An 18,708-nucleotide genomic window follows, 5' to 3' on the forward strand; every position below is an offset into this window, starting at 1 on the left:
AGTACTTTGTAGTCTGTTCATAATCAATACATGTTCAGTGAAGATGTTTCAGATATCCATTTTTAAGTAAATTCAGGATCCCATATGTCTGCATTTATATTTTCTCTTTAAATATAAACATTCTTTCTCTAAATTTAAATGTAAATATCTCTAAAGACTTTCACAAAAATAGGAACCTGAATAGTATTTTCTGTCTACAGTCTTCTGAGATTAATGACAGATAGGAGGCCTCAAACCAAAGGTTCATGGTTTACTTCTGGTTTAAGGTCACTTGTTAGCCTCGTTTTCCACGTGTATAGAATAAGAACGCTGGAGACTTTGGACTCTGGGTTTTATTCTGCCAGGGCCTTTGGGATGATTTGAGGAATTGATGACATCTTGGGCTGTGCTTCCACAGGGCTGGGTTCATGCCCTGGGTTTGCAGGCTGGTAGCAGGCACCTCGCCACAGCATACCAGGACAGCAGCGTGTGTTTCAAGCCTGTGTCTCTGACACATGGCATTGACCATGCCATGCCCTTCACTGGCCGAAAGACCCTTCTTGTTGCCCCTCCGAGCCAGTCTGGGAAGTCTACATGGCTCAAGGGTGCTGATCCTTGAGCAGTGCTTATAAATAAGTGAGCAGAAACACACAGTGAGCAGAAAATCTACGCATGGGAGAGGACCAGGTCAGAAATGGATGTTTATATTACAGGAAAGAAGACTTCGGGGAGGTGAGATTAAAGAAAAAATGCATCCCCCAAAAGAAGCAGAGTGAAAGAGGAAGAAGGGACCTAACCAGAGCAGGAGGGGCCTCCCGGGCAGGAGGGAAAGGTGCAGCCTTCGCTGTCCCCGTGTTTACAGCTGTCCAGCGCCTGGTTTCTGCCCTCCTGTGGCAGCAGAGTCAGCCCCACTGACGTGAAATCCAAGGTGGTCTTATTTTGTCACCTGCTGTTCCGCACGGGATGACACAAAGCTGTTTCTTTTGAGTCACAAAAGCCTTGTTCTCTAGACTTGACCAGGATGAGGCAGAATGTCGCTGAGTGGTTCTCTTCCCTTGCGAGTTAGGTCTGCTGAGAGCTGTAACAAGGACGGGCTTCCGGGCCCACCTCCGGCACACCTGATTGAATAGTCTGGGTTGGGGCCCAGGCATCAGCATTTTCCAAGGCTTCTTGGCTGTTTCTCTGTGTAGCCAGGCTGGGGAACCATAGCTGCTAAACTGGCCTATGACCTAGGAGACCCGCTGACCTTATTTCCTTCCTTCCCTGTTGCCTGTGCAGATTACGGCACCATTAAGAAGGTTCGGGCACCGCTGACTCAGACCTCGGGTAGCTGTCTGCTGGAAGAAATCGAACTGTTCCCCGAAAGGCGGAGGGAGCCCATCAGGAGCCTGCAGATCCTGCACAGCCAGAGTGTCCTGTTCGTGGGCCTGCGAGAGCACGTAGCCAAGATCCCGCTGAAGCGGTGCCAGTTCCACCACACACGCAGGTAGGGCAGCCCAGGGTCCGTTCGTTGGTGCATCTTGTAGCTGTGCCACCAGAGAGAGGGCACAGCAGTCATAGTTGGTGATTCTGTATTATTTTTGCACAATTTTAATTTTATTTGTACAATGTGTGTGTGTGTGTGTGTGTGTGTGTGTGTGTACATTCTCTCTATGTATATATGTTTGAACACATATCAGACAGAGAACAATATGAAGTGTATGTCCTCTTAGCCCAAAACTAATCCTCCCTCTAAGGGTCAATGGATACCCCCCTCCAAACAGCCCTCATGGTGCTGTCCAGGGTACCCTTTGTCTTCGGGTGCTCTCTCCCCTGAGGCTCTAGGATCACCCAGGTTGCTGGGAGGAGAGAAGGAGAAGGGAATTTCTACAGGCACTAGGAAACCCACATGCTATCCCACCTTTCTCCCTGTCCCCCTCCCAGGCCAGTCTTTGTTGATTGACCATGCACTGTTCACTATTGACCAAAGTGATGTCTGATGCTCCGTTTGGGAAAATGCAGGCCTCTGTACTAGGGAAACTGAAAAATTCTGTGTACACCAAGCACTGGACCAGCACTTTAATGTTGGACTATTGCATAGATGCTCTAGCCCCTGATGCAAGATTGCCCCTGGAGAAATTGTACCCTTAACCATTCTCAGGGATCAGGACTCTTATTGATTCCAGTTCCCAAAACAGGACATCAGTGCAGGCTTGGTGTAGAAGTGGATGTTAGGATACATTACTCACAAGCACCATACACAGGTCACTCTTTCTCAAACCAAGCATGCAGTGGCACTAGCTTTGGGGCTCAGAGGCCGAGAGTCATATTACAAACCTGCACATGCTATTTCTTGGCCTGGTCACTATAGTATTTTAAAAATAATTTTCTTATCTATCACACAAATTGCTGTAGAATAAAATGGGATAATGTGTGGGGTGCAAAATTTAAAGCACTCTGCAGAGTGGATATTCTTAAGTAGAAGAAAGGTTTAATGTATAATAAAAATTATTACAATACCCCCTTCTTGATGGTTCTAGAAAGTGAGGTCTATATTATGATGCCTCCTTTGTTATAAGAGTGTTAAGTAGTCACATCAAGAACCTCCCAGCTAATAACAATGCTATTGTGAACATTAATACCAAATAGTGATATTTACTACCAACTAGCATTTATAGAGCACCCTTACCTTACTTTAACCAATGGCTGCTTCAGATTTGTTTGGATTTGTGTTCTCTGCAGGAATTATTCTGCCCCATTGCTGATGACTTAGTGGAGGACAGGGAGGGTTGGAGTTTTGCTGACAGACATGTCACAGCTCAGAATGCAGTTAGAAGGGCACCTGCCTTGCAACTCCATCCCCATGAGCTCTGAGCTCCAACAGTGAGTTCTTTGGGGGCATGACCCAGGTTAATGTGCAGGAAGATGCAGGCCTGGTGCATGAGTGGGAGTTCATGACTTGCAAAGCATGAGGCTATTCATCCTTTAATAGTGCTTTTCTTCATTGGCCCTGGGTTACAGGAGGTCAGCTCCCTGTAAGTTAGGAAGCTAAGTCCCGCATCAGATATGGAAGCCAGGCCTCATTGTGTTCACTCTTGCCTCTTACATGACTTCACTTCAAGTCTGGTCATGAATCCACAGGAGCTGGTTGCCACCAGGCACAGCAACCAGGTAGCACTTTAAAGCTCCCTTTTCTGTCAAGAAAATAAGGTCACTTGTTTGTCCTCATCAGGCTCCTGCAGGGAGATTTACTGTCACATCAGAGCTGAGTCTCCCTTCTGTTTACTTGTCCACTGATGGACAGTGGTCTCTGTGTGCCCACAGTCAGTGTGGGGTAGTTTGTGTCTGACCCTTAACAATGCCAGCTGAGAAAAAAAATCTAAAGATTTTACTCAATAGCTTCTCTGGGTTCATTCCAATATGTTTCTTTGCCATCCTTCTTCTGTCGAAAAGTAGAAAAACCTCCCTAGTGGAAATTAACTGGAGAAAAGAATCTATCTTTAAAAAAACTAATATCTGTGTGACCATATATATATATATATTTATGAATTATGGGTTGGGAAGTGAAGAGAAATGGTGTGAGATTTTTTTTCTTTGACAAAAGCAGTATTGGTTTTCCAGAAATATGCCTTAAAAAGTACACTAAATAGGAACAGAATAACACTTGAGTAACAAGTGGATACTGATTTTTTTGTTAAAAATACTTTTCATATTAGAATGTAAGTAATTTTGGCTATTACTAGAAATTCAGTTTTATTAATGAATTTTGAAGTATTTGAGAAGTTAAGCTTAACTAATCATATTCACATTTTTCATTTTTTAGAGTAACTGTTTTTCAAAGGCAATGCACAGTTTGGTAAATGTTTATAAATGGTAATAATTGATACAATGCCCCAAGTTTCTTTTACATATCTGGTAGTGTGCTAGCTTTTATCACCACGTAATCATTTTATCACCTTAGCCATATACCCTGAGAGTAAAGTCACATAGCATCTCTCAAATGCAGAAATGGTGGCTTAGATATTTGGTGTTCTGCTCAAGGTCACATAGCTCTAGTGACATGAGACCTAGGCTCAGAGCTGGGACTTTCTGCTCCCAAGGCCCCGGCTTAATCTTTGGTTCTCTGTGCTATTCCTGGTGCAGTGAGGACCTCATGCTCAGCGGTCAGATTTTAGAGGCACCCTGCTGCTTGGTGGTGGCACTTTGCATGTGTGTTATTTACAGAGAAACTAAGCTAGTTGGTATCAGGATGAGCCAAAGCAGGTCCACTGACAGCTAGTCCTGGCTTCTTCCCGTTGGTTTCTTCTTTATTTGCAAGATCCAGCAGGCTAGGAGGTTTGCATACCCTGGTTATTTTAAAGTGAGTCTCTACTCTCCAGTTTGTCCAGAGGTAATCTCGGTGCGTCAGGGCAGGCTGACAGCCCTCACGCCTGCACGGTCCGTGCTGTGCGTGTGTGTAACTCATACAACACGGCAGGCATCCTAACGTACATAACTGTTTTCTTCAGCAGGTTATTTTGAAAGAACAACTTATTAAAAATATTTATATTTTACTCAAATTTGATATCAAAAATTAAGAATATGTTTTAATTTTAGCATATGTTGCATAACCATTTAATCAATAGCATGGGAAAATTATTCACAAAATTAACCTCACTCATCAGAATAGGTAGTTACCTCTGGGGTGTGTAGTGCGAGGAAAACTCTTTCTTCTCTGAGCATCCTCTTGTGTTCTAGGACTTATTTGCTGCATATATGTATATATATTAGCTTCATAAAATGAATTCACATGTACTGAACTTTGAGGGTCCTGGGCATGAGGACAGGCTTGGATATGGGTACAGCATATGACAGTGGAAGGTAGTAAGCTGTCATCCTCCTGGAACCACTTTATGTACACCAGGAGCACATTTGGGGCCCCCCATAGCGACTTGAGGTCTTAAAAGTAGAAAATGATCCCCACAGGGCTGCAGGGGATGGAGCAGCCAAGCACAGCGCTGTCTTCATGCATGCCTGATACAAATACCATGTGAGCTCGTAACCTTATACTTACCGGAAAACACTCTGGCAGAGAGCTGGTGGAGTCTCAGTTCATTGCTTCAGGGAGAAAAGCATGATCACAGGACTAGAGCTGTTATTCCCACCCCTGCTCCCAACCCCTCTTTCCACCCGGGGAAATGGTGCAGTCTTCCAACTGGTCTGGCAGACTGCAGCTCCTAGGTAAGGATGGGAGGAGGGCTTTTAATAAAGACTTTTAAAGCCATCTTAAGAAGGCCTGACCAGGTAGCTCAGTTTGTTAGAGCGTGGTCCTGACATGGCAAGGTTGTGCGTTGGATACCCTGTCAAGGTATCCAACAGGAATCAACCAATGAATGCATAAATAAGTGGAGAACAACAAATTGATGTTTATCTCTCTCTCCCTTCCTCTCTATCTCTCTAAACATCAATCAATCAATAAACAAATTTTTTTAAATCTTTAAAGTCATCTTAAGCAGTGGTCCTCAACCTTTTTTGGGCCACGGACTGTTTTTTTTTGTTTTGTTTTGTTTTTTTTGGTGTTTTTTTTTTTTTTTTTGTATTTTTTCTGAAGCTGGAAATGGGGAGAGACAGTCAGATAGACTCCCGCATGCGCCCGACTGGGATCCACCCGGCACGCCCACCAGGGGCGATGCTCTGCCCACCAGGGGGTGATGCTCTGCCCCTCCTGGGCATTGCTCTGTTGTGACCAGAGCCACTCTAGCACCTGGGGCAGAGGCCAAGGAGCCATCCCCAGCGCCCGGGCCATCTTTGCTCCAATGGAGCCTTGGCTGCGGGAGGGGAAGAAAGAGACAGAGAGGAAGGAGCGGGGGAGGGGTGGAGAAGCAGATGGGCGCTTCTCCTGTGTGCCCTGGCCGGGAATCGAACCCAGGACTTCTGCACGCCAGGCCGACGCTCTACCACTGAGCCAACCGGCCAGGGCCTGGACTGGTTTTATGTCAGGAAATATTTTCACGGACCGGCCTTTAGGGTGGGACGGATAAAGGCACAAAATAAAATTATGCGACCGGCGTAAAAACTGTGGTATTTTTAAGTATAATTGTCAAACTTACGAGACAAGCATCAAGAGTGAGTCTCAGACGATGTAACAGAGGGAATCTAATAATTTTTAAAAAATAAAACATCGTTCAGACTTAAATGTAAATAAGACGGAAATAATTTAAGATATTTATTCTTTCTCTGCGGACCGGTACTAAATGGCCCACGGACTGGTACCGGTCTGGGGGTTGGGGACCACTGATCTTAAGGATTGTGCATTAATTAGATCAGAGAGTCTAATTAATAGATAGGCTTCTGTTACAACTACTCAACTCTATCCTTGTAGCTTGGAAGCAGCCACAGATCATAATGAATGGGTGTGGCTGTGTGTCAGCAAGGCTCACAGATTCATCAGGCCAGGGAATATGATACACACTTTTAGAGTCAGAGAGTTTATTACTTTCATAGACAACAAAAAGTGGGAGCAGAAAAGGTGTCAGCTATCCATGTCCCTTGTCACAAAGGATGATACCAAAGCAAGGGGCCAGATGACAGTACAACAGGAGATCCAGCCTGCCATGCCGCAGAGCGGCCAGTCTGTGCTGCAGCTGAGTGTGACAGCTTGATGAGAAGCTCTCATGACAGCCTCCAGAGCAGAGGGAGGTGGGAGGGCTAGGGCCTCGCTCAGACCCTCCTCCACCCTCGTGCTATGAAATGGGAGGATCACAGGGAGTTCTGCAAAAGCCTTGGTCAGCTACAGTTAAGCCTTGCTCTTTGTGGGGTATGAACAGTCATCCGGGTGCCAGGGAAGAGCACTCCCTATGCTGTGTTCCCGTACATGTTTAGGGGGCGGCTGTCCCTGCTGACTCCTAAATTATTGTCATATATACCTTGTGAAGGGGTAAATGAATGCACCTTAAAACATTATATGTACTGGTTTTAAACTTAGCTGTTAAATGTCCTAAATTAATTACAAATTATATATAAATAACTCTATACCTTAATATTTTCTGAAGAGGATGGTGTTTCCTTCTCTGGATACTTATATGTTCTTTTTTTTAATGCTTACATAAATTAGACATATTTTCATTTTTCAATTACAGGTTATATTCCATTTTATTCTGCAGTAGTTTCAGATGTACAGCTAAGTGGTTAGAAAGTCATGTACTTTATACATAGTAGTCCCTTGGATACTTATATAGTCTTTACTTTCTATCACAGTTAGAAGATGAGATAAAACTATCAGGTTGTAGAGTGAACATTTTATAGAGAGGGCTGGATCAGAATTAGAAAAAATGCCCAGAGCCACATCAGTCAGAGAACAGAAACTAGAATTTTGAGTTCCGCACATGGGCAGGCTTCACTCAGCTCACAGGGGCAGCGTTTCCGGGGACTGGGCGTTGTCTGTCTGTCCAGGTTCTGTGCAGCCTCCATCATGGTGGCCCATCCCAGACAAGCACAGTATATATGTATCAAATTAACAAATGGACACTCTCCCTCTTCCTTCTCTGCTATTTTACTGTGTAACTTGAAAAGAAAACCTAAGTTCTTATGGAAGGAAAACACCCTTTACAGAAAAGTGTAGTGATGTAAAACTTTAGCCCAAGGGTTGAAAACTCTTGGCCCTTAGGTGTTTTTGTTTTGCTTTATGACAAAAACTAATTGAGGAGAGAGGAAAAGGCAAAAACTGAAAGAATCATAGCCTATATATCAACTAGCAGACATATGCCTTTCAAATTTTGCTTTATCAAACTGGAGTGGAAAATGAAACCATTAAGAAAATTTAGCTCTAATTGTCAATGTGTATCCTAAGTCACTCTTAATTCAGCCAACCTGTACTAGTTATTATTTAGTTAAAGAAATTAATGCTTCATTGAGAAAATTAGTATGGAAATTAAGACCCTTATTGTTTGAAAGGGCAAAGTTTTAAAAGGTGGAATTGTTTGGTTCACACCTTTATTAATTAAATATCCTCTAAGACAGCATCTGCCTAATGGGAAATACACACTTACAGAAAGAATTGCAGGATCCCCACAATGTCCCCAGTAAGACAACTTTGGCCATTCAGTTATTAATCACATAAACATTCAGAAAGGTATTTTTATCTGTACCCATTTTACAAACTATCTCCCTCCAATATGAATTTAATACTTTCCGAATCTCAGTGTGTTGAGTTTTTGTTTGTGTTGGCTTTAGTGTGGCCTCTAAAGACTGTGGATTTTCCTTTGTCAACTCATTCCTAGTATATTTATTGAAGTTAACATGTGCCAAGCACTAAGCCAGGCCCTGAGTGGGTAATGATGGATGAGGCAGCCCTGACCCTGTCTCCATGGGGCTCAGAATCTAATGAGAAATGTGGGCACAAATAAAATCTACCAGATACCTATTGTGGATTAGATCCAAAGGGTCCTGGAGTTGCCTTAGACTTCATCCCAAATTGATTTGTCATTACAGCTGATCTTGGATGGACTACACTGGGACCTAATCTCTGAGCCTGATATCCCTGTCCAATTATTTTTTTTAAGTTATATCTGAATCACAACCAGTGTTCCAGTCCTAAATTTCCAATAGTATGGGACTTAATTAACAAGTTATGACATACTTATTCAATGGGTTATTTGCTCAGTGGGCTATTCTAAAGCCATTAAATGATGACTATGAGATGACTATGAAGACATCTATGTGATGTTATAGTAATTGGAAAAAGGAAGATATTATGTGTTTGCATCATTACACCTGCTTAAAAAATAGAAGAGGGAAAGAGAAAGTACATTCATCAACATGCTAATTACAGCTGTGAAGAGCACTTCGTAAAAGAGATGCAAAGTGGGCTTAGGCTGGCACCCAGTGTCCTTCAGCAAAGTCCCAAGTTAACACCTGCTGGTCCTGGACAGGGTAGAAAAGGGACAGTCGAGATGTGTGGAAGGTGGGACTTGACTGGTAGATTAAGAAACAGAAGTCACACTTCTGAAATAGTCAAGGGAGCATGTAGGTGCTGTGGTGCTTGAAGCGTATACCGCCTGGGAGGGAGTCTCACTAAGAAAAAGAACCTCGAATTATAAACGCAAAGAGATGCCATGAGCTGCCCCTGCCTTCTTCTATGCAAACTACTTTTACCTACTATGATGGTATGAGCACATTCTTCTTTTCCTTTTGGCCAAAGAGTTTACTATAACCATATTATTATTTATATTAACAAATTAATCATTATATTAATTACATATTATTGTTACAGAGGAATATGTCTTTCTAAGAAAAAGAAGGTGTACTAAAAATATCCCTTGGGTCACATCCTGTTGTAGTAGGCTCTTAGCTTTTCTTAGCTGTGCATTAGGCAGCCAGCAGTTCGGGGTTGAGCTTTCTGATAGGTTTCCTGGAAGAGCAGAACACCTGTACAAGAGCAGTTTGACATCCCCCCCCTTTTATTTTCTTGTGATTTTTCTTTTTCAACTGGTTGTTGCTATGTATCAGTGTAATTATTTAATGTTTTATTTTCTTTACTAAAAGGGAAGTTCTTTGGCATAACGTACACTGACTATGTGTGTTTTGTTTGCCATAGTACACCCACTGCCTTCAAAGTCTAGTTCATTCATAGCAAGTGCTCTTAAGTATGAGCTGCATGAATGAATCATTGAAACACCTCTAACAACCCATGTTTAATGAATTCATTTTGTTAATATGGCAAAAATTCTTAACATAAAAAATAAACAGATATAATGGTAATTAGTGTGATAAAAACAAGCCAGATAGTTATTTCTACTTAGACAATCTAATATGCAAGGGAAGCATATTCAGTAGTTAGCTCAAATTTTTTAGAAATACAGTGAAAAGGTTTTAATGAATTTACCTATTGTACTATTACTCAAATTATCAAATAGAATAACTGCCAACTTTAAAATGTAAAGGAAGATTTAGAGAAATATTAGTCAATGTCCTGTGAAAAGGGGAGTAATTTACCCTTCTTCTACAATAGAATTAAAGCCTGACTCTAAATATGCATTTAGCTGTACAACAGACTCTAAATAAATGGGGTTTCAAATTAATCAACACGTTTTCTGAATTTAGGTAATTTCAATTTAAACCAGGGCAATATGTCAACTGAGAAAATCTAAGGTTATTTACAAAATGAGAAAGTTCAAAAGTTTCATCACAGAAAGAAAAACATTTTCAAAGTAAAATAAAGAAAAACCCCTTTCATGATGGTTAACAAGAAGTCTGTGATTTTCCACATGGTCTCTTCAAAAGACACACCTTCCAGAAAGATAAGTTATGCCTTACCAGTGGTGGCACAGCGGATAGAGCATTGACCCAGCAGGCAGAGGTCTCCAGTTCGAAAACCCGAGGTCACTGGCTGGAGTCTGGGCTCCTGGGCTTGAGCGCAGACTTGCCAGATTGAGTGTGGGGTCACTGGCTGGAGCACAGGATCATTGACATGATCCCAAAATTGCAGGCTTCAGCCCAAAGATTGCTGGCTTGAAGCGCCAAAGACTCTGGCTCAGCTTGAGGAACCTCTTCACCATCAGGGCACATATGAGAAGCAATCAATAAAAAAAGCAAGCAAACGAAAAAGTTAAAGTGAGTGTAACTATAAGTTGATGTTTCTCACCTCTTTCCTTCCTTACCTTTTCTCCTTTTCTTTCTCTCTTTTTATAAAAATAATAAGAAGAAGTTATGATGGCTTGTTTTTTTAAAGTATAATTTAGAATAAAGGTGGAGCTCATCAGAATTTCATTCATGGGGTAAAATCTTTTAAGTGAGGAAAACATTTCTATATACATGATGTTTTTAATGAATGGGCATTTGTGTTTGTAGAGAAGTTTTAATACTTTAAGGGCTAAGTAGAATGTTAAGAGCAGGCAAAACTGGCAGCACTATGGGAAGAAAGTGACATTTATACAAGCAGCTTTTTATTTAAAATAGCTTGAAGTATTCTGTGTAGCCCAGTGGCATTGTTTCATTTCTCCAGGCAACATTGCAAGGGGATGCTCTGGGCACAGTTAGGGAATTAGAGGGATAGTCCCTTTTTCATAATTTTAATTTTGTCTAATGTTGCTTTAGTAAGAAACATAAAAAGGAATTCAGGCCTTTTGAATAACTTCTGTAAGCATAGCTTTGCCCTATCAGTCACCAGCATGAAAACGGATCTGACGTGTGTGACATTTACTATGCATTCTGTCAGCCAGACCATTAGTAAGACTAGGACATTGTGGGTCATATCCCACATTCACAGCTGGATGAGGTTGCAGCAGCAGGCAGAAGGGTTTTAGTTCTCACTCTTTGCTCTTGTCTGTCTCACAGGTTGCAGTTGAAGGAAATGTCCTCCAGGTATTTTCCTATGTCTGCGTAGGCAGTAAAGAGAATTTGCTGTCCGCGGGCCAAGTTCCATTATGTGACATAATCTTATTTCATATATATACAAATGTATACTTTCTCTGGTCTTTTACACAGTTATTAGTTCTCATCTTTTCTATCCCCTACTCCCCTCAAAGATGTTATTAAATCAATTATGTGTCTAAAAAATGGTGAGTTTTTAAAATTGAAAAATTCTGGCTTTGTTTTATATACTGTAAATACAAGTCAAATTTTATTCAATGGAACTGATCATTGAAATAAAATTTTATTTAAAAGAGTAAATTATTAGAAATTATATTTCAGACCTCAAGAATAAGGTATTTTTAAAAGCCAATGTCCACACGCTCTGGTGTAAACTTGTGTTTGAAAAAGATGCTACCTGAATTTAATAGAAAACAGAAAAGGATACTGGACACAGCTTTCTTACTCTTACTTCGAAGCTTTGAATCTGCTTTTGTTAGTAGGAGTTATGAATAATTTAGATTAAAATAGATGGTTTTTCTTTGTTTGTTTTTTAATTTTTTGGAGGGGAGGAAAGGAAAGTTACTAAAATACATTTCAGGCCCTGGCCGGTTGGCTCAGCGGTAGAGCGTCGGCCTGGCGTGTGGGGGACCCGGGTTCGATTCCCGGCCAGAGCACATAGGAGAAGCGCCCATTTGCTTCTCCACCACCCCCCCTCCTTCCTCTCTGTCTCTCTCTTCCCATCCCACAGCCAAGGCTCCATTGGAGCAAAGATGGCCCGGGCGCTGGGGATGGCTCCTTGACCTCTGCCCCAGGCGCTAGAGTGGCTCTGGTCGCAAAAGAGCGACACCCCGGAGGGGCAGAGCATCGCCCCCTGGTGGGCAGAGCGTCGCCCCCTGGTGGGCGTGCCGGGTGGATCCCGGTCGGGCGCATGCTGGAGTCTGTCTGACTGTCTCTCCCCATTTCCAGCTTCAGAAAGAAAAAAAAAAAAAATACATTTCAGATGGATCAGTGATAAAGGGACAAATAAAATGATGCCCGGGAAGAATCAGAAGGAATTGTGGGTAAATGTTTTTATGACTTTTTTCTTTTTTTTTTTTTTTTTTTTTTCTTTTCATTTTTCTGAAGCTGGAAACAGGGAGAGACAGTCAGACAGACTCCCGCATGCGCCCGACCGGGATCCACCCGGCACGCCCACCAGGGGCGACGCTCTGCCCACCAGGGGGCGATGCTCTGCCCCTCCGGGGCGTCGCTCTGCCGCGACCAGAGCCACTCTAGCGCCTGGGGCAGAGGCCACAGAGCCATCCCCAGCGCCCGGGCCATCTTTGCTCCAATGGAGCCTTGGCTGCGGGAGGGGAAGAGAGAGACAGAGAGGAAGGAGGGGGGGGTGGCGAAGCAAATGGGCGCTTCTCCTGTGTGCCCTGGCCGGGAATCGAACCCTTTATGACTTTTTTCAATGTAGAAGCTCTTTCTAAACATGGCACAAAATCCAGATGCTATTTTATGAGGAAAAAACCTCATAAAATTTAAAAACATTTGTATCTCAAGAATAAAACATTTGGAAATAACAAACATTTGGAAATAAACAAATGGAAAAAGTAGTGAAAAAATACTATTGACAAAGGGTTAATTTTTTTTAACACAGAAGTTTTGCTTCCAATGACCACAGAAAAAAAACACTGAAACCAATGACCCAGTTAACAAGAAACAGAAGCAGGAATTGGTTATAAACAGATGTCTACACAGACAAAAATACAGATAATCAATAACTACACAGACACACTACATCTTCATCTCACAATTAAATAAAACAAATGACTAGAAAATTGAATTTTCATCTATCAGAAAGGGCTAAGTTTTTTTTGTTTGTTTGTTTGTTTTTTAAAGGCTACATCCAGCATGAAGCAGAGAGAAAAAGAGGCAACCCTAATACTGTTAGTTGTTACAAAATTATTAATACCCATAACTTTTAATTCATCAATAGACATTTATCATGTAGACAGTTTGTACAGTATGTACAAAGATATGCATTGCAGCCAAGCTTTCAAGGATTTAAATAAGTATTGGCTTGTCATGGTAACAGAATATTATACAGATTTTTTTTCTTTTTCACAGGGACAGAGAGAGAGACAGATAGGGACAGACAGACAGGAACAGAGAGAGATGAAAAGCATCAATCATCAGTTTTTCGTTGCGACACCTTAGTTGTTCATTGATTGCTTTCTCTTATGTGCCTTGACCACGGGCCTTCAGCAGACCGAGTAACCCCTTGTTTGAGCCAGCGACCTTGGGTCCAAGCGGTGAGCTTTTGTTCAAACCAGATGAGCCCACGCTCAAGCTGACGACCTCGGGGCCTCGGACCTGGGTCTTGTGCATCCCAGTCCAACGCTCTATTCACTGCACCACCACCTGGTCAGGCTATTATTATATAGATTTTAAAGAAAGTAAGGTATAGCTGTATTTACTGACAAGAAAAAATGTCATGATATATGTATAATTATGTGTAAAAAGTAAAATATGAGGCTGTGCGTACAGTCCCCTTTGCATGTGTTACATACAATTGTTGTATATATAAACAACAATTCCATATATGCACATGTATTTGTATAGAGACACTATCTCCAAAATACATAAGTATCAACTGTATTTACTTCTGAAGAAGCAAGGTCTTTACTTTGTCCTTTCTTACTATTTTATTTGTTGTTAGTTTTTTTCTCTCTCTTTTTTATGGCACGAATGTAAAATATTTGCATTATAAAATATACTTGCATTAAAGTAATTAAACAAGGAGGCCTTTGGACTGGAGTGGCTCTAATGCCTTGGTAGTCAGGGTAAGCAAACCAGAATCGAAACTACAGCCAATGCATTGGAAGCCAGCAAATGAAACTTAGGAACAACCAATTGCACACAGCCAGCCAGGCTTTCCCAAATAAGGCAACCACTTATAAGCTAGAGCCAATCAAATAATTTTCTTGCTTTGCTCCTATGATTTCCTATAAAAACCTCTCCCTTACCTCCCGTCTGAGGAGCCTGCTAACCATTTTCAGTTTGACGCTGCTCAGTTAGAATGAATGTTTGTTAAAATAAACTCTTGAAAATTTTCATATGCCTTAAATTACATTTTTTTAATTTTTTTTAATTTATTCATTTTAGAGAGGAGAGAGAAAGGGAGAGAGAGAGAGACAGAAAGGGAGAGAGAGAGGAGAGAGACAGAGAGAGAAGGTGGGGAGGAGCTGGAAGCATCAACTCCCATATGTGCCTTGACCAGGCAAGCCCAGGGTTTCAAACTGGCAACCTCAGCATTTCCAGGTTGACGCTTTATCCACTGCGCCACCACAGGTCAGGCAGCAAATTACATTTTTTTTTAAGTAAGAGGAGGGAAGATAGACAGATTTCCTCATTCACCTTGACCAGGATCTACTTGGCAACCCCTGTCTGAGGCCAATGGTTGAATCATCCCAGCTATTTTTAGTGCCTGAGGTTGATGCATGCACTAACCAAACCACTGGTTGCTAGAAGGGGAAGAGGGAGGGGAAGAGAAGCAGATGATCGCTTCTCATGTGTGCCCTGACCAGAGATCAAACCCAAGATGTCCACACACCAGTCTAATACTCTATCAACTGAACGAATCGACCAGGGCCTAGATTACCTTTTAATAAGTGCCTGGTCACTTATTGAAAAGTTCGATTGAGGTTATGGTGACAGGTTATTGTTTCAAACCCCTTCCCTCCTCAACTTAGTCCTTAGTCCTAGTCCTGCTGCAAGAAACACCAATTATAACCATTTCTGTTTGAATATTTTAGGTGGCTAATAAATAATAATTGTATAGTAAGTTAAATAATAATTTTATACCTCGATTGCTTGATTTATTTTCTTTAGACATATCTTCCCTAGCTGTGTTTTCATTTGAAAGTGGAAGCAAATGTAGTAGCTAATTGTGATTCTATATTTATAAGGTTCTATGAGTTCTAGTGAGCTAATAGAAGTAAGATTCTTTTTCTTTTCTTTTTTAAAAAAATTTTATTATATTTTTAGTGAGAGGAGGGTAGGCAGAGAGAGAATTCTGCATGCTCCCGAACTGGGATCCACCTGGAAAGCCCACTAGAGGGCCATGCTCTGCCCATCTGGGGCCCTTGCTTGGTTGCAACTGGAGCCATTTTTTTTTTTAGCGCCTGAGGTAGAGGCCATGGAGCCATCCTCAGTGCCGGGGCCAACTCGCTCTAATCAAGTCTTGGCTGCAGGAGTGTAGGAAAAGAGAGACAGAGAGGGAGAGAGAGTGAAGAGAGAGAGGGAGGAGTGGAAAAACAGATGATACTTTTCCTGTGTGCCCTGACCGGGAATCAAACCCAGAACATCCACACACCAGTTCGACACTCTACCACTGAGCCAATCAGCCAGGGCTTGAAGTAAGGTTCTTATAACAATGTTTTATACATGGCTAACATATTTGGTGTATTAATTACTGTTTTTTATACCATTAATATTAACCAGATTATTGTTTGTACTACCTCACTGGTCCCATGTTTGACTAATTGGTAACTAAGACATATTCTCCTTTGTAACGCTATAAAGACATGAAACTACCATGTAGTACCTACCATCCTTTCTTCACATCCATTTCTTGCATCTGACCTCTTAGCCCCTCAGAGAGAGTATTCCTGGGTGTTCACTGCCTTGCTTGTCTGTGGGGCTGTATAATTTTGGCTCTATCACTCTCACCTCTTTCTGCTTCCTCCATCTCCACGTCTACCTTCCATTATATTATAACATAAGAGACAAAATCCAGGTTCTATATGAACTCCTTCATTGAGACAAAGCTAAAATGAAATATATACTCTCTATAATATTTCTGAATAATATGTTGAATATTGTAGGTAGCTATATTAAACTACTCTTAACTTAAAATTTTAATACATTTTTAAGCTATGATACTGAAAAAGAAGACTTATTTATTTTATTAAATTTGAACTAACCATGTTGCAGGGGTTTGGGTGTATTTGTTTGTCTTCTGGCCAATTTCATATATTTTTGTGTCTTTGTATTCTTTGTGTTTCATCAATACCTCCCTCATTACAGTTTTTTAGATGTGTAAATGATGTAATAACTTGATATATCACAGTAGATTTTCAACAAATAATATCTGTTATTAAGATATTGATGATAGTGATGATGATAGTGATGATGGTGGTACTGATGATGATTCTAGTGATGATAGAAAATAATAATAATAATGCCTCCCTATAAAAGTTGTTTTTGTCTAAATGGGATAACTTGACATATCACAGTAGGTTTTCAACAAATAATATTTATTGTTACTAGGATGATGGTGGTGGTGGTGGTAATAACAGCTATTAGTATTTTTGAACATTGCAAATTCTGACTTCAGCTCTGTTAAGGACATCAAAAGGTTCATGTTGACACAGTAGTCATTTAGTCATGTGCCCTCTATCTTAGAAAAATAAAATAGGTATTTCAATGAAAGTTGTTATTTAATTTTAATTGGATACTCCCAGATGTGTACAGGTAGCTATGTTCTCTCATATGCCTGCTGAAACTGCATAACTCGTTCCCGTATTAGTTCATAAGGGCTAGGCTTGCCTTAGTTTGCATCTTAGTTTATGGTTAAGCTGCATCTCTGTTGACCATTATAGTTTATTGTTAAGCTGCCTCTCTATTGACACGTGGGTGTATGTTTCCAGCGCCTGCATTGGGGCCCAGGACCCTTACTGTGGCTGGGACGTGGTGATGAAGAAATGCACAAGTCTGGAGGAGAGCCTGAGCATGACTCAGTGGGAGCAGACCATCTCTACCTGTCCTGTAAGTGTCCATGTCCTTGGTCCTCAGAATATATTGTCCACAGCATAAAAATGGCTGTAATATCTGTGTTATTCTCAGATTTTTATCTGCAGAATTTGATGTGAACTGTTGTACCTTTTATAGCATTAATAAAATATACTGCTGCCCTGGCCGGTTGGCTCAACAGTAGAGCATTGGCCTGGTGTGTGGAAGTCACAGGTTGGATTCCTGGTCAGGGCACACAGGAGAAGTACCCATCTGCTTCTCCACCCCTCCCCCTCTCCTTCCTCTCTGTTTCTCTCTTCCCCTCCTGCAGCCAAGGCTCCATTGGAGCAAAGTTGACCCAGGCACTGAGGACGGCTCTATGGCCTCTGCCTCAGGTGCTAGAGTGACTCCAGCTGCAATGTAGCAACTACCCAGATGGGCAGAGCATCACCCCCTGGTGAGCATGCTGGGTGGATCCTGATCAGGCACATGAGGAAATCTGTCTGCCTCCCCACTTCTAACTTTGGAAAAATACAAAAAACAAAAAATAATAATACAATAAAATATACTACTCACAAAAATTAGAGGACATTTCAAAATATATATGAAGTGATAAAATACACCCTAATTTCTGAGAGCAGTATAGTACTGTCCACACCCATCAGTTTCCCTCAGGAGCTATCGTTCCAGAGCCGAGATAAGTAGAGCTTTTAAAGGAATGAACTAAGGATGTTACTACCATTGAACCCCATATGGGACAGTCTTGTAGATCCTGCCCAGGGTCACAGCAAGGTCTGAGAGAAACAGTCTAATGTATATTCCCACAGTGAATCCTTCCAAGTGAAGAGAGACTAGCTTGCATTTAGAGTCAGATTCTGAATCCAAGAAAACAGATTCTACAACCTCTTCTGCCAGTTTTTTAGTTTGGTCCTCACTTCCAAGAACCACTTGATTTTTATTTTCCTTTGTCTTTTGAACCCTTAATTAAATAATCTCACTTTTTTTTTCTTCTCAGAGAATATGATTAACAGATATTAGCTCATACATTTGCAGATTTATTAAGTTACTTTGCTCTCACCTTAATTGTTGATGTCTGTGACTGTTGGCTCTGGCATTCCTCTGCAAGACAGGGCTGAGAAGGGAAATGACACATTCTGCTATTTGAAATCTATGCTGTTTCTTCAACACAGAACTACTTGAGTCATGTGAACTGTGGGTCTGCTTTCTATCAAGGAGTCTGCTAATTCTGTTATCCCAGCCCATGTCCATGAAGACTATCCTAACATTTGCAAGTGGGAAAATCAGGCAGAGTAGCATGAGGAAGGCCAGGGCTATTAACTAACTACTGTCCTTACCCAGATGTGGGCACAAGATCAAGGCCTTTCACCGCAACAGTGAATGGATAACCTCATCCTGGCTCCTAGAAGATTTTTGCAAGGGGGTTAGCTGCTTGTCCTTTGGGTTAGAGCTTTAGCTTGCTGGTTTTAGAAGCAAACTTTTCTGCAGCATCTTTTGAAATTGATTTTTAAAATGCCAGTGTTCCAAGTCCCTTTTCATTTCTGAACAACATTCAACAAACACAGCGGTGTTCAACTTCCATTCTTTGCAGCTGGAGGAAACAATGTTCAGTCTCTGAAATGC

General features: G+C 41.5%; 1 protein-coding gene across 2 annotated transcripts in view; it reads left to right on the plus strand.

Moving 5' to 3' along the window:
- The window catches only part of SEMA5A (semaphorin 5A), a 487,022-nt gene that overhangs the window by 382,525 nt on the left and 85,789 nt on the right, over positions 1-18,708 (plus strand). For both annotated transcript variants that reach the window (XM_066374585.1, XM_066374594.1), the window contains exons 12-13: positions 1,258-1,465; positions 16,986-17,103. In XM_066374585.1, the coding sequence (XP_066230682.1) occupies positions 1,258-1,465; positions 16,986-17,103 (326 nt within the window). The remainder of the gene's footprint in view (positions 1-1,257; positions 1,466-16,985; positions 17,104-18,708) is intronic.

The sequence above is a fragment of the Saccopteryx leptura genome, chromosome 1, assembly GCF_036850995.1.
Source record: "Saccopteryx leptura isolate mSacLep1 chromosome 1, mSacLep1_pri_phased_curated, whole genome shotgun sequence".
Lineage (NCBI taxonomy): Eukaryota > Metazoa > Chordata > Mammalia > Chiroptera > Emballonuridae > Saccopteryx > Saccopteryx leptura.